This window comes from Phalacrocorax aristotelis, chromosome 3 (genome assembly GCF_949628215.1).
Source record: "Phalacrocorax aristotelis chromosome 3, bGulAri2.1, whole genome shotgun sequence".
Taxonomy (NCBI): Eukaryota; Metazoa; Chordata; class Aves; order Suliformes; family Phalacrocoracidae; genus Phalacrocorax; species Phalacrocorax aristotelis.
Genome location: NC_134278.1, coordinates 129,644,741 through 129,659,276, shown reverse-complemented (window position 1 = coordinate 129,659,276; position 14,536 = coordinate 129,644,741). Strand labels below are relative to the sequence as shown.

The 14,536-nt window shown below is 44.9% G+C and overlaps 1 protein-coding gene and 1 long non-coding RNA gene across 2 annotated transcripts in view; one reads left to right on the top strand and one right to left on the bottom strand.

The window, feature by feature from the left end:
- The window catches only part of UNC93A (unc-93 homolog A), a 22,620-nt gene extending 10,471 nt beyond the window's left edge, over positions 1–12,149 (bottom strand). Inside the window, exons 1-7 of the mRNA XM_075089631.1 lie at positions 11,842–12,149; positions 10,982–11,183; positions 8,435–8,616; positions 7,429–7,658; positions 4,251–4,376; positions 1,249–1,466; positions 1–108 (exon numbers count right to left, since the gene is read on the bottom strand). Of these exons, the coding sequence (XP_074945732.1) occupies positions 1–108; positions 1,249–1,466; positions 4,251–4,376; positions 7,429–7,658; positions 8,435–8,616; positions 10,982–11,068 (951 nt within the window). The 5' untranslated portion in view covers positions 11,069–11,183; positions 11,842–12,149. The remainder of the gene's footprint in view (positions 109–1,248; positions 1,467–4,250; positions 4,377–7,428; positions 7,659–8,434; positions 8,617–10,981; positions 11,184–11,841) is intronic.
- The window catches only part of LOC142055550 (uncharacterized), a 98,898-nt gene that overhangs the window by 12,353 nt on the left and 72,009 nt on the right, over positions 1–14,536 (top strand). The window lies entirely within an intron of this gene.

Genomic DNA, 14,536 nt, shown 5'->3' with positions numbered 1-14,536 from the left:
GAACTGCAAGATCTTTCCAAAGAGCAGAGAGGAGAGGGAATTCACAGCTGAAAAGCAGATCATCACATAACCAACGTAATGTATCCCCAGGGCACAGGTCACATACGCCTGGAAGAGAAGAGACAGTGGTGACACGTTTTATTCAGTGAAAATACGCAGCTAGAGTTCAAGGGTCTTAGCCCGAGTATTTAGTAAATAGCCAGCATGGATGAGATCAAAGGAGCACAGCTGCAGAGTTTGCTGACAAGACTCTGGCGTATTGACATAGCTGGCCTTCAGCAGCGATATTTCTAACCCAGATCCCAATCAGACTGATGCCATGCAAACAGAGCTGTAACAAGCAGGAGAAGAAGCTGGAGCACTGCTCACTGTGCAAATAAAACTCCTAGAAGTGGCATTAGAAATGTTCTGCCCTTCCCTTCATAGCCCAAGAGATGAAAATTGACAGTCACCGCTATGGTCATTACAGAGCAGCTCCCAAGAGGTGAAGAGGACCTCACCTATAAGAGTGTACACCCCGTGGAGATGGCCATGGAGTGAGTGCCCCTTTCAATCCATTCAAACACAGCAGCAAGTGCACTCTGCTGTTATATGCGAGGTTTGAAAGCTTAAGTGTCAAATGAGCCACTCAGGAAGTTTGGCCCCTTTCTTTGGAGGCTTTCTCAACCAGTGTCCGGAGAACAGACATGCTGTGGGCCTAGGGTTGTAGAGGAGCTGGAGGAGCAGAAGTGGTTTGATCATCTCAGTCCAGCAGGGTTTGGACCTGTTGCACTAGTGACTGGTGAGGGCATTCAGCCAGCCACATTGAGGGTTTGCCCTCTTACCGTAAAGGTGCTCAAAATCAAATATGTGGTAAGTGTGCTGACTTGCACTTCTACGCTCTAGGGAAGCCAGAAGGAAGGAAGATATAAAAGCTTTGTAGACTTCTGGCTTTTCTCCCAGTTTGTTATTTACAACAGGCTGAAGAGTTTGAACCTGTAGCTCTCTGCTGTGGCCTCCGCTGGTGAGTTAAGCTCTCTGCAGCGCTCTTTATAAGGCTGTTCCAAGGGACATATTTACTGCTGGCCTCTCCTATTTGAAGATGTCACTCAGAGTTCATTCAAGTAGAAGCGAGCAGTAATTTAGCAAACCACAAATCATCTCTGAAAACATCTTCATTGAGCAAGTAAATATAGATCAGATGCAATAGTAAGACACAGAGGCACAAAAACCAATTAAAGAGAAATAGATTTTCATTGTCATCCACACCTTTGTGTAGTCACCAGAAAGAAAACCCTGTTCAAACCCACTGTACATTGTCAGAGGGATTAGAAGACACTGTCTTTTATCTTTAAGATGCTGGAAAGTTGCTAGGAACGTAGACCAAAAGGATGGTGTCTCTAGTATTTCTTTCTCGGTCTCTGCTTGGTCAGATTTGATCTGGTCCAGAAATACAACAATCAGCAGCACAGCTAGCACACCACTAGCTGCAAAAACAAAACAAAAAGTTCATGAAAAAATGAGGAATGCTGGAAGAATGATGGGAAGTCGCTTGCTGCTGTTATTGTTCTGACTTAGTGCTTAGCTCTCTGTGGGATGTTTTGGCAGATGCCTCTGATTCCGCTGCAGTGTAGAGGCCATTTCTGTGTAAACAAGAAGGCCTGATCTACATTCACATCTTCTGCATACAGCTGTGAGCCTCGCAGATCCCGTCAGCTGAGCTGTGACCGGCCTGTTGTGACAGCCGCCAGGGGCAGCTGCGCGGCCGCCGAGGGTGATCGCTCACCCTTCCAGGGCAAGCCGGGGGCCGCGGGGACAGGGAGCTGGCCAGAAACAGCTCCCTCAGGAGCTATCAGAAGACTGTAGATCAACATGAGAGAGGAATAGTCACTTCCCGTGCCAAGGTTTTCATGGCTGGGAGGGATCTTCCTTCCAATACATGGAAAGAAAAATAAAGGGCTACAAGCAGAACTGCTGTCGTGGATCCCAGTACACGTTGCTTTTTTTTTTTCCTTTTCCAGTCAGCTCTGGGTGACTTGAAAAAGATGGAAGTTACAGCTTTGAACCTATGATTTCCTAGCAGGAGCAGCATATGAAAGAATACATGGGGTAGTAAATCGGCAAATGTTCATGTATGTATTGGTCTAGGTTTGTTTGAGTCAAATTTTTTTTCCTGTTATCAAGAAGATAACTGTGGCTCATACTATACATAAAGCAGCCACAGATTCACAACTGATGGCTTCGTTACAGATGCAAGGTGTGATTATGCTTCCTGTCTTACTTATGCTGACTAGAAATCCATCCGTGGAAACATGTGGAGTTCAGAGTAAGAGGAGAACCAGGCACGTCTTCCCATCCACGCTGCCTGTGCGATGTGCTCCTAAGTTACTCTGTACGGGCATGCTCTTTTCTGTGAACCTTTACTGCCAGAATATATTAGCAGATGTACAGTAAATTGCCATCTTTTTCTCTTTTTTTCATATTGTTTCTCATACATGTCTCCTAGAATGAAATTGTATTCTCTGGTGTCCTGGTTCTCCACTGTGGCTGAGCTGTAAACCCTTCGCGATGTAAGTCGTCGGTTCTGCCAGGGTGTTTATTAGCGGTTATGGGTGATTGCAGGACTTACATGGGCGAGAGCGGGACATGCACATTTGCAGGACAAATATTCTAACAGATACGTCAAATGAATCAAGAGCAGTTATAGGAGATAAGTAACTTCATGGCTTAATAGTAGTTGATATGAACATAAATAGAAACATTTGCAGTCCTCAAGAAAACTAAACAACAAAAGACTTATCCATTATTGTCTCCACTCTCCACCCAAGCTGGGCCAAATATGTATTCAGCAACTAAATAGAGGCGACATTTAAAAAATGTGTGTGAATGAAATATTTAGCTATTTGGTTTCCCTCGAGGTAGGAAAAGACATATCTTTTATTAAAAGCTCAAAAGAAAAATGAAACCCTACTGGTGTGGGGTCAGTAGACAGCTGGGTTGCATTCATTTTGCATGAGCAAAGCCTAAGGGGGTGCCGTATATGTTAGTCATCAAAATTAAATTTAAACTTGTGAGCCAAACCTGCCTTTAGCAGAAAGGCATCAGCTCCAGCACACTCTGGAAGGGAAGTGGCGGGATATTCTTTGCATTTTCTCACCAATTAGGAATGGAGGTTTGGGCAGGAGGGAGGGTTTGCTGTGACACGCTTGTCTGGTGGGGGCTGGCTCCGACCAGATCGCACACTCTCTGACCACAAGACACATTCTGTGCATCTGTCTCAGCATAGGGAGTACATCCACGTGCAGAGACTGCAAAGATACTTTAACAGAGCTGAGGTGACATACTGCCTTGCCTGATACTTCCCCTTTATCCAGGGAAGAACTTGTTTTGAGAAGAATACTTTTTGAACTTTCCTTACTGAATGAATCTTTGCGTATCTATTTTTGTCTTTCTGACTTTTGATGGCATCAGCCTTCCCTGTGTTTGATTCCTTTCTAGCCTTATGCAAGGAAGGTCTATAGCAGCTGTAGTTACTAAATGGGAAACATGACAATTTGTCAAGTGCTTCTCTTTATCTTTGCCTGTCACGCTAAGGTGTTATAATTCAAGCATCACAGCTGAGAATTGACTGAAGTTCTAAAGTCTCAGCAGGGATCCAATAACCTTCCCCCAAATGACTGCATGTTCTGGGAGCCGTGGCTCAGGTCCACCTCTAATTACAGTGCAGTTCTTGTGCTGAAGCTGTTTGATGTGTGGTAGGACACCAGCCAGTTCTGATAGGCGTCCCCAGATGACTAGAAGTTGGTGAGTGCAGGCACCACTAGCTAGGCTGCTCTTAGCGCCTCGGACCGCTGCGTGCTTATATAAATCTGCCCAAAGCCACCAGTAAGTAGTTCACTATTGCTGATCCTGAAGATAGAGAATGTAAAACTATCATCTCATGCATAACTGGATAAGGTGCTGTAACCCTCTGATTGCAATGTGGGCGTACTTCTGATTCTGGTCTGTAGAGCAGCACTGACTTCGGGCAAGCAGTGGGGTCGCTATGCTGGGCTTCAGCTTTATTCCGGGTGAAAAGGTGTAAAGAATGTCTTGCTCCTTTAGAGAAAACTGATATGGCACTGGCACAAAGCGTTTGAAACTATTTAGGAAGGCGTTGTTTACAGCTCTCACATATCTTATTTCCTTTTAGCAAATTGGATTGAAGGAGGAAGTTGGAAACTTAATCTGCAAAGTCACGCTAGGTTTCACAGTAGCAGTGGATTACTTACCAGTGTAGCTCCCTAGCAGAGCGTAGATTAAGGAGCTGGAGGGTTCTGCTGACCCAGTGGTGTTAGTGGTATCGGTCGTGCAGTCATACGCTCCGCAGCATCCCAGGTTTTCTTCTGAGAGTTCCACTGATTCAGTAAAAACCAAAAGAAAGGCAGGCCAGGGAAGAGATCAGATGAGTGCTCGCTATATGTACGGATATAAGGAGAAGGGAATCCAGCGCTTGGTGATTGAGCCTAGTTTCAAATCCTTCCTGATTAGAGATGTTTAACTTCAGAATCCCAGTTTAACACACAAAAATTTGGTTTAACAGAAACAGTTGCTCAGGACAGAACACTGAATTGATGGTTGCATGGAGACGTGGACTAAAGCCAGAGACTGAAATTTGAATCCAGGCTCGGTTTGCAGTATTTAAAGTTCCAGTGTGTATCTGCACTTCTTAATCATAACACCCCACAAGTCAGGTCCCTCAGTCTGCACCAGCACTGAACTGATAGACCTCAGTTCTTAGAGCCAGAGGACATTATCCCTCTCCAGGTAATTTCTGTAGATGTTACAGGAATGGAAACCAGCTTAAGACATCGTTTTGTTTTATAAATTCAAGTTATGGTTACCCACTAATGCAGTCTTCCAAGAAAACGGCTTTTCCTGGCTTTGTTACTTTATTACTGGCTTTATTACTCTTTGAGAACATACTTGAGACTAGGACAGTTTGGCAGGGTTTGGAGTAAGACCTTTGCTTTGTTCAATCCCATGAGTGTAGTGCTGGGCACGCGTGAAAGCCATGCACGTGCGTGTGCTCGCAGCCCGTGTTGTCACCACGACACCATGCCCGCTTCCTCCAGTACCCTGTCTGTAAAGAAGAAACACTAACCCAAAGTGTGAGCCTGAGAAAGCTGTCTGGTGGGGAAGGGTGATCAGAAAGCTGCACAATTATTTCAATGCTTTCGCTGCAGAATTTGTCACTGGTCCAAGCACAACAAAGGGCAAGGCAGCATCCCTTGGCTGATTCCTTAAACAGGACTCGATCTGTAATTTTTCAATTATTCAATTATTGTGTAACTATTTTTAGTGTGTTCTTCCCCGTCGCTTCCAATCAAAGCCACTGCAAGATGAATCAGCTGTTTACCTAGCTTCATAGGTTCTACATCAGATAAAAAATAATAATGTAAAGAAAATCTTTATCTTACTATAGCCGGTGGCTACTGCTACGCAGTTTTGAACAAACAGACCCTCAGCCAAATTACCGTATGCAAAAGGTGAGCGAGTCACACTGGTAAAGCGTGGAAGTATGTAAACCAGTTTTCTTATCTGTTTGTGCATCATCTGGAGATGGAGATGCACATGCAATTAGTGATATGGAAGCTGCAAGGCGAGGTTTGCTCTGCTCCTCTGGAAATAAGGCTGCAATATTGATGACTGAGAAAGGATGACTCTTGTAATTTACATTGATTACTGTCTTCTGTTGTAGTGTTACCTCATGGTGTAGCCTGCCTTGCTGTGTCTGGATGTGGTGGTGCAGGCAATATGTCAAGTGCACACATCCACTTGATTTTTGTGCATCTCGATTCTGCGGATACATACCTAATCACTGATCGCTGAAATTATACATTTTAAGTATCTGGAGAATATGGGTGCATCTCTTCGCTGCACTGTCAGGGGAAAAGAAAAGTGGCGGGTGCCTGGAGAGCCTTAGCCCTCTGCAAGGAGCTCCCTCTAGGTTAAAGCTGAGTCTCACTGGGGAGGCACAGTTGGGAAGCTTACAGTATGACTGCTCATCGCTGTTGTGAGGCTACGCAAGGCCTTTGGGCCTGAGAGCTGTTCACAGCACGCTTCGCAGGAGCACAACAACTCCTGAAATCCAATGTAACTGATAAAAAATAAGTAAAAGTTAGAGTTTCCTTAGAATTTAGGAGAACATCCTCAGATGTGAAACTAGGAGAGGATTTACAAGATAGAAAAAGAGTATTTTAATTCTCTTATTAACATCACGTAACATGATGTGTGCTGTGAGGCAGAGGGGAGTAAAATGGTTACTGTCTGTGCAGACCCCACAGCTGCACCAGAGCCTCCACCCTGCAAATGAAACCGGAGCGGCCGTTTCCTCCTGAGACGTTGTGATCAGGTCAGCAGGGCTCGGCTGCACCCGATAAAGTCCTTTAGCATTCTGCTTTGATGGTGTTTCATCTCTAGTTGACTGCGTTTAGAGGAAGCGTGAGTCTCCCTGAGTATCACACCTTGTGACAACTACCGTGCTATAAACCCAAGGGTTCAAAGATTAAAACCTGATGCCAGCTCCCTGATATTTAGGTTTAACTGAATGCCTGTTTGAATATCCTCCAAAGGACACACTGTTTAACTGAGCCAGGGAAGAGAAGTGACTTCTTGCTATTCATAGTAGCAGTGTATATGGAAAGCTCTTTCCATGTCCATCCTGCTCTGCCTTTGACAGGATAGGGAATGCAGGGGAATCTGCAATGATAAAAGGCTGTAGCACTTTGAATCTCTAAGGAGGGGTCCACGTACAAATTTATCTTCACAACTTCCCTTTCAAAGCATACCCCAATTGCAAGCATGGGAAATGAGGGCAGAACTGCTGAGTGATTTCTTCAAGCTACATCGGCATCTGTTGTCTGAGTCTGAAACACAGCAGAGGAGCCCTGCCGTGCAGGCTCCTGCCAACAGCTACTTCTGTCTCTTCTTGACAATTCTGTAAAGCACTCATTTTCAGCAAGCGCCAGCATCAGCTCGACCAACCTTGAAAGTTTAACAGCAAATTAATCCAATACTACAAGCTTTGCGAAAAGGCTGCTTCAGTGTTTTGCCTTTTGTTTTAATCCACTTTAAATAGAAGTCAGATGTGAAAGGCTGTCACTGTCAGCAGCCTATCTGTGCTTTACAAATTGGGTGGAATTTGAAAGGAATTCAGTAGACATCTATTTTTGAGCTAGTTGTCTGAACCCTATAGCTGATGATGATGTTGATAGAAAATAGATGCTTCCAGAGAGCGATTTAGCCCATCTGTTTCAGGCATCTACCTTCAAATGAGCTAAGTCACATCTGAAGTGTCTGTTTCCACTGACTGTGAAGGCAACTGAGGTTCACTAGCGCAGCTACGGAAATCCACCTTTCGCCTATCTAGACCCATATGATGTTTATAGATTTTAAAATATATTTTACCTTTGTTGGAAGCTTGGCTAAATATCAAGGATGAGATGAGATTTCCCCAGATGCCGGAGGACTGAAATATCAGAAAGAAGACCCCAAAGTATTGGCTGATAATGTCTTTCCCGTTTTTTCCTGCTTTCTCAGCATATGAATTGCCAGCGATGGTGAGGTAAGTGCATTTGGCAGACCAGAGTGGTGCTCCTCCTAAGCCCAGTATCACAGAGGTAGGGATTAGTGTGTACCTGCCAAAGAACACTTTATTTAGCGTAGTTATCATCCATTAGCATAATAATCATTTGCCCAAAGATCCAGAGGCAAAAATAGACATCAAAGAAATAGATCTATCTTTTGTGTGATTCAGTGAATCTACTACATGTCGAGGAAGGGGCAGCCTTACGAAGTTTAGGATGTGCAGTCACCCACAGCTGTGTCGCTAGGTCTGGGCTAGGCTGGCTAGGTCTGTGCTCATGTGCCCTTGTAACAGAGAATTCAGTTGCACCTGCGCATCAGAAGATGGCTCACAACAGCTTTCCTCCGCAGAGTTGCGTCCCCTGTCACTGGAGAGCAGAGGTAAATTGTTCATCCACCTCTGAAAGGGCAAGGCAGGAACTGGCCTTCTCCCGTCGTCCTCTGCTCCCAGAGCCACTGGCTGGAAGAGAGCCTTCCCCTACCAATCTTTTCCTAAACAGTCCTAAAAGTCATTTGGATTTTAAATGAAACTTCTGATTTTTAATTTTTGTCTTTCCTGAAGGGAAATCTCTGCTACAGACATGAGTTAGAGAAGCAGCTTCAGGTGGGTGGATGGATGCATTCATCCTGGGTTTTTGCACATTTTCACATTTTCACCTGCTACTGGATTTATTTATCCCTGTTTCTTGCAGGTAACGCCTTTTGCATCCAACTTTCAAATCCGCAACACAGAAGTAGAGTAGGGATTGAGAAGAAAAAGAAGAACGAACTTGACCCTTATTGATTTTGTTCAAACACAATAGACAGGGTTAAAATATTTAAATTGTACCAGCTAGCGTAGAAGTTCCCTAAGGAGAACGCGATGTAGCAGCACATAGAGCCTGCGATGGTCCACTTGCAGCCCAGCTTCTTGATGAGGATTGGAGGGAGGAACATGGACGATAAGAGGAGCGCAGCGTAGAGCGCACTTAGGGAAGCGACACCCAGGCCTTCTTCTGCGTGGAGACTGCTCTGCACGGACAAAAACAGCGGTTGAGGCAAATCTTACCACAGGCATCTGTTACTGTGGTGCACAGAGCGTGGCTTCAGGCAGAAACAGAGAGAGGTGGAAGCTGGGGCTGGGTGCTACTGTCTCCTTTCCCCAAAGCAGTCTGATCATGGATTTATGGTTTTCCTCACAATGGTAGCCCATTTATGAAAATATGATACAGAACCAGGTGATGACTGCTCAGAGTCAAAGCTCTGGTAAGTCAGACTGTAGATTCTTTAACGTAATTTGTTGGAGTTTGTCTTTGGAAGCAAACTGGATGAAGGATAACCTCTTTTCTTGGCCTTCCCCTTTTGTCTCAGGCAGGAATATACTCAGATCTGCATTGCAAGAGCTGATTTAGTGACAGTGGAAGATTGTTTGCTTTAAACTACAGGTCTGATCATTTTGAAATTCTTCAGAGGCCAAGGTCAATATATCCTAATATGCTCACAGCAGCCCTTTGTAGTTGGAAGTAATCGATTCACCCACACTTTCACAAGGGAGGAATAACATTTTACTGATCTAACTAGGTTTTAAATTCTATGTTCAAGATGGTTCTTCTCTTGCTTTGATACTGTGAAAGTTACAACGAGATCAAGATGCTGCTTATCAACATTTTCCTGTTTGTTTCATTAAAAGCTGACACGATCCAGTACGATTGTGGAAGGGGGATGGATACTGGGGGGGTAGCACTGGAGAGCGCTGGAGGAGGGCGAGGCTGCTGGTACCGGCACCAAGCACCTCCCAGCCCTGTGGTGGCTGCGTGGTCCGGCCATGCAGGAGGTTCTCTGTCGAGCAGTGTCGATGTATTTGAGAATCGGAATAGCTGTTTGTGAACAGGCAAAGAGGCTTCCTGGTCACTGAGGTCCTATTTCTGAAATGTCACATGCCTCGTTTTGTCAGCTACAGTTTCCAAAATTTAGGAGCCAGGTCTCCAAAATCATAGAATTAGCTTAATTGTTACTGTTTTGTTGGTTTTTTTTTTTCTTTTTTTGGGGGGGAATGTTGAAATAAATGATGGAAGTTTTTAATGCTCGTCCTGCAGGCTACATGCGATAAAATAACCTACTTCTGGTTGTCTCTCAGCAAGTCCGCTTCAACCACCAAGACAAACTGGAGGGAGCAGAGGGCTGGTTCATCAGTCAGCACCAGTCCCTCCTGCAGTGTTAGTGGAGGCTTTATGGTCCAGCCCTTAACCTGAGCGTGTACCATTTCAGACCGTGGGGCTGACTTGCGACTTTATCTTTATCTTTATCTTTATCTTTATCTTTATCTTTATCTTTATCCACCTCGTTAGCCTGTCCAGCTCGTAACATCTCCATCCATTTTTGGGACTGTTTTTGCAGAACCTCCCTGAACTCAGAATTTGACAGCGTCAGCAGACAGAAACTGCTCAAGGAGAGGAGAATAGAGAGGTGTACAGAGCTAGCAGGGACCTCTTCCTGAACTGAGGTCAACCCCGTGTTATTGCAAACAAGTGCATCGTGCCATATATCAAGTTCCACCTTCAGAGCATACAGGTTCCCACACCAGTGGGAAAATCCAACCCTGTTGATCAAGGTAATCTTTTAATATCCTGCCTAAAGTTACTTGTGGATGACTTATATCGATTTATTTGTCGTTAGAACAGCAGTCTTCTAGTCTGAGAAGTTCCTCCTTGTGTTTACTCTGAAATACTCATAGACAGCCACAGTAACCCTCAGTCTTTTATTTCGGCCATGTGAAACAAGCCAGCTCTGATCGTATCCTGAGTGTTCAAGTCATTCTAGAAACCCATCTCTGCTACAGTGTTTTAAGATGTTAATGCCAGTACAAACCACAGCTGCATTTGATTTAAAATAGTATTTTTTATTATTATTGTTATATCATGATGGCAGGAATTATTGTATTATTTAATACTTAAATTATTTAATGGATTGCGCATACGGTTTTATTATTTTACATCGCTGTATGACAATAAAAAAATTGTAGCAATTTAGAAATCTTTAAACCAAATCCTTTCCAGAAATGGAATTTGTTTTCCATTCTGCAATATATTATTTTGAGAATAATCTCAGAGAAATTTAGTTTTCATTCAAACAGCTTTTGCGGACCTAAGGAATACTTGTTTGACACAAGGGTTCAAACTATTTGAGAAGTACTGGAATAAAATATTTAGTAAATGCTATGGATCCGGGTGAGGGATACTAACCTGCACTAAGTGGATGTCCAAACCCACCTTAAAAAATTCCTGTGCATGCCTTCCTCACGGACACGGTGGAGAGGCTGGCGGGTTTCATGCAGCTGGCCGGCCCGTGCCCTTCCAGGGCAGCTGTCCTGCCAACTGGCGGGAGATGCTCCGCTTACCTGTAGATTCTGGAGTCCTCCATAAGCAGTGAAGAGAAGTAAAAATCCGAAAGAAATGACCAAAACATTCCTAAGATTCCTTTCCATGTTGATTCATGCAAGACAAAGGTCTGCCGGTGCGCAGAGCTGATTCAATTATTCCAGGGGATGCTTTGAGTTGGAGGAAAACAGCTTATGTTTTGTTGGAAAAGGTCACTTCTCGCTGCAATTGTAGAGGAAAAGGTTGTTAATTATTTGAGGACTGGCCAGTGAACTTTACTTTTTCTAATACTGAAAACTTGCGGCGTTGTTACTGATTCACTTGTTGTGGCCGAGGCACTAACGAGCGCTCCCGAAGGACCTCTATCAGGTTTTATTAGTTAGGTGTGTAAGTCACTTGCAACACTTGGACTGATCTTAGTATTGGAATTGGACAGTATCCGGCGCTCTCCTATCACTAGCACACAAGAAAAAAATCGCAAGCAGGGAAGTGCCTGTGTGGCATAAAGATACACTAGTCCATAAAGGGCAAAGCTGAAAAGATTGTACTGAAATCTATATTGCTTAACTAAGGTTACGAAAGAGTACTAGGAAATGAGACTGTTTACATTGTATTACAGCGTTGTCTGCAAACACCAGCCCTATGGCTGTGCAGCGTAGCTGGCTGCCTGGCAAGCGGGAGAGTCTTCATCCCTGGTGAGCCCCATGGCTTTGGTGTTGCAAATTTGCCAAGACATTACTCGTGAAAATGATTTTCCCCATCTTTCCCATCAACTCAGAAGGCAAGAAGAAACGTGGGTTTAGCACAAAAATGAAAAAGTGACTTTCCCTCCCCTCCTCTGGCCCCTGAAAAAACCCAGCCTTGGTGGGATGTGTCTTACCTTGCCAGTGCTGCCTGGCTCAGGGAGCGAACAGTTTCCCCGTAGCCAGCCAACCCTGCCACGTTTGCCCCTGCTTTCCCCTATGTTCAGAGCCTGCGCTTGAGAAGTTGCATTGGCCGGTTGTTCGTGACGCACTCGCCATCCCGCAAGTCCCGAGTGAGCTTTTGAACATTCCCCTCCTGAGCACGCGGAGTCCTCCCTGCTCCCTAAGCCTGGCAGGGTGAACAGGCTGGCTGCAGACCGCTCCTGCAGCTGCAGTAGAGGACGGATTTGAGCCTGGGAGCAAATGGAACCCAAAAAAGGCCATGCCGTAACCTGAAATTATTTGGGCAGAGGTGGTCTGTAGGGTGTGCGTAGTGTCTGGTGAGAATGCACAGCTTAGACTTGGCCTAAATCCCACTAGATGGCACAATTTTGCTTCCCACAGGGAGGTTCGAGGGTGAGGGGAGGAGGCTTTAGTGCCTTCATTCATTTGATACATTAAAGAGGTCACAGCTAGTTTCTACTTTGGAGAAAACTCCCCTATGTGTCTTTTAATTTTCTTCTTTTGTCTTATAATCTTCTTGAATGAAATAACGCAGAAAACATAATCTTTCAATTCTCCATTATTAATGGTACTTCTCTATTGCAACTCTAGAAGGTGAAATACTGGCTTTTTTATTTTACAGACTACTATGCTGAGCATGCAAACACTTCCAATTAGATCGCAATGCCACTCTTGTTTTGTGGTGTTTGTAATCCTCTACGAGGCTTATAAACCAAATGGGTGGTACTTTTTCCCGTCTTTTTAGGTTTATGGACCCTTGCAATTTTCGGGTGAAGAAATTTCAGAAGAGATTTACACCTAGTGGTAACATCCTTGTTTCTGTTTTGGACCCCTTAGAAACAGTCTGTAAAATTCTCGGGATTTGAGATCACAGAATCCCAGAATCCCAGGCTGGAAGGGACCTCAGGGACCACCTAGCCCAACCTTTCTGGGAAGAGCCCACCCCAGACAAGACGGCCCAGTGCCCTGTCCAGCCGGCTCTTGAAGGTGCCCAACGTGGCCGAGCCAACCCCTTCCCTGGGGAGATTATTCCAATGGTGACTGTCCTCACTGTGAAAAATGTCCCTCTTGTGTCCAGGTTTAAAACCACTGGAAAAATGAATGAGAAAATATAAGAAAAATGCCTATCCTAAACAAAAGCAGAATTATCACCTGTTCTGGAAGAGACAAGAGCCAAGTATAGCGCAAAGCTCATTCAGTTATAAAAGCCCTTATTTTAGTGCTCTTTCTTGACATTAGCAGTAACAACAACACAGCTTTAAAAAAAATCAACATTAACTGGAAGCTATTTTTAAAATGCAGTGTTGGGTAGGTTGTCTGATCAGCACTTCTGCTCTGGGGGAATTCTTAACTCCTAGCTCAGTCACATCCTCTCAGCAGCAAATGTTGGAGAGCAAACGAGGGATGGGGGGGGGGTTGTGGAGGTCTTTTTTCTCTCCTTTCAACTGATCAAAGGCGTTTCAGCCTGTTCCACATCCCTTGCCCAGAGCTTTGGTTATCCCACGGCCTGGTCCTGAGCCCCTCCTTAGGAATGTGCAGTCTTTTCCAAGGAGATCTGATAAGGCTGAGGAGCTCTTCCCTTGGTACCAGGCAGCGGGCGGCTCCTGCAGGCCTGCTGTGTATCACCCTTGACACCGCTTCCATTCTTTCTGCCGGTCTAACTAAGATTAAGTGAGCCTCGGGAGCTATGCACTGCATTTTGCGCTTAGCTTTTGCATCGGAGACTGTATCCACCAAACTGAAATGTCTTGCAGAGAAGAGGCTGGTTAAATCCATGACTCCATCCCGCAGCCTGTCACGTTTATTTTCCAAAGTTCCTTTTTTTCTCAGGGTAAATGAGGGCAGCTTTTGCTTAAAAGATTATAACACCAGAGGCTAATCTTTGGGGCGTTTTGTGCTTCATAATTATAATTTCCCTGTTTACTTTTTGCTGGTTACATGTATTATTTAGGCAGTTATTTTAACAACAACAGCAAAATGAAAAACCCAACGCCCAGAATACCCACCAGAGGATTTGCTGCCTTAGGAGGCTTTTAATTTATTAGCTTCGTGGTGGTACACAGTATCCCCTGAGACTCTCTGTAGAAAGGATGAGTGTTTTTCTATGCCCAGTGGTTTGGCCAGCCACATAATAAGGGCAAGCGTTGCAAGAGCTGTTCCCAGGGCTGGCCCTAACTGGCACTGGTCTCCGAGGAGCTGACACCGAGCGGGAGTTGCAGAGGACAGGCGCTTGCCCATGGATGCCTCCAAACACAAGGACGGGGAGAGGGGAGAGTGGAGACAGTGTCTGCATATTCTCACCTGGAGAAATGAAGCTGATTCCTGCCCTTTTTCCATGGTGAAGGCTTTGCAGATGTACAAGGTGGGAACATCAGGACCGTTATCCTGAGGTGTAGCAGTACTACAAAGCCCTTGTATACTGGCTTGTGCTGGAGCTCTTAACCGTGGCAAAGCCAGCAGAATGCATGGTCCTATTGCTGCTGCTATTTAATCCATCCTCTTGGACACATAAGCCCTGAACTGTCTTTCCAGAGACTGCTGCAGGGCAGTCAGGAGCCTCCTGTGAGTAAGCTACCACCACCCCAAATGCTCATCTAGGGCTGTCACACAGGAGATGATGGCTTATTGCAGTCTGAGTGTCCTGAGGAA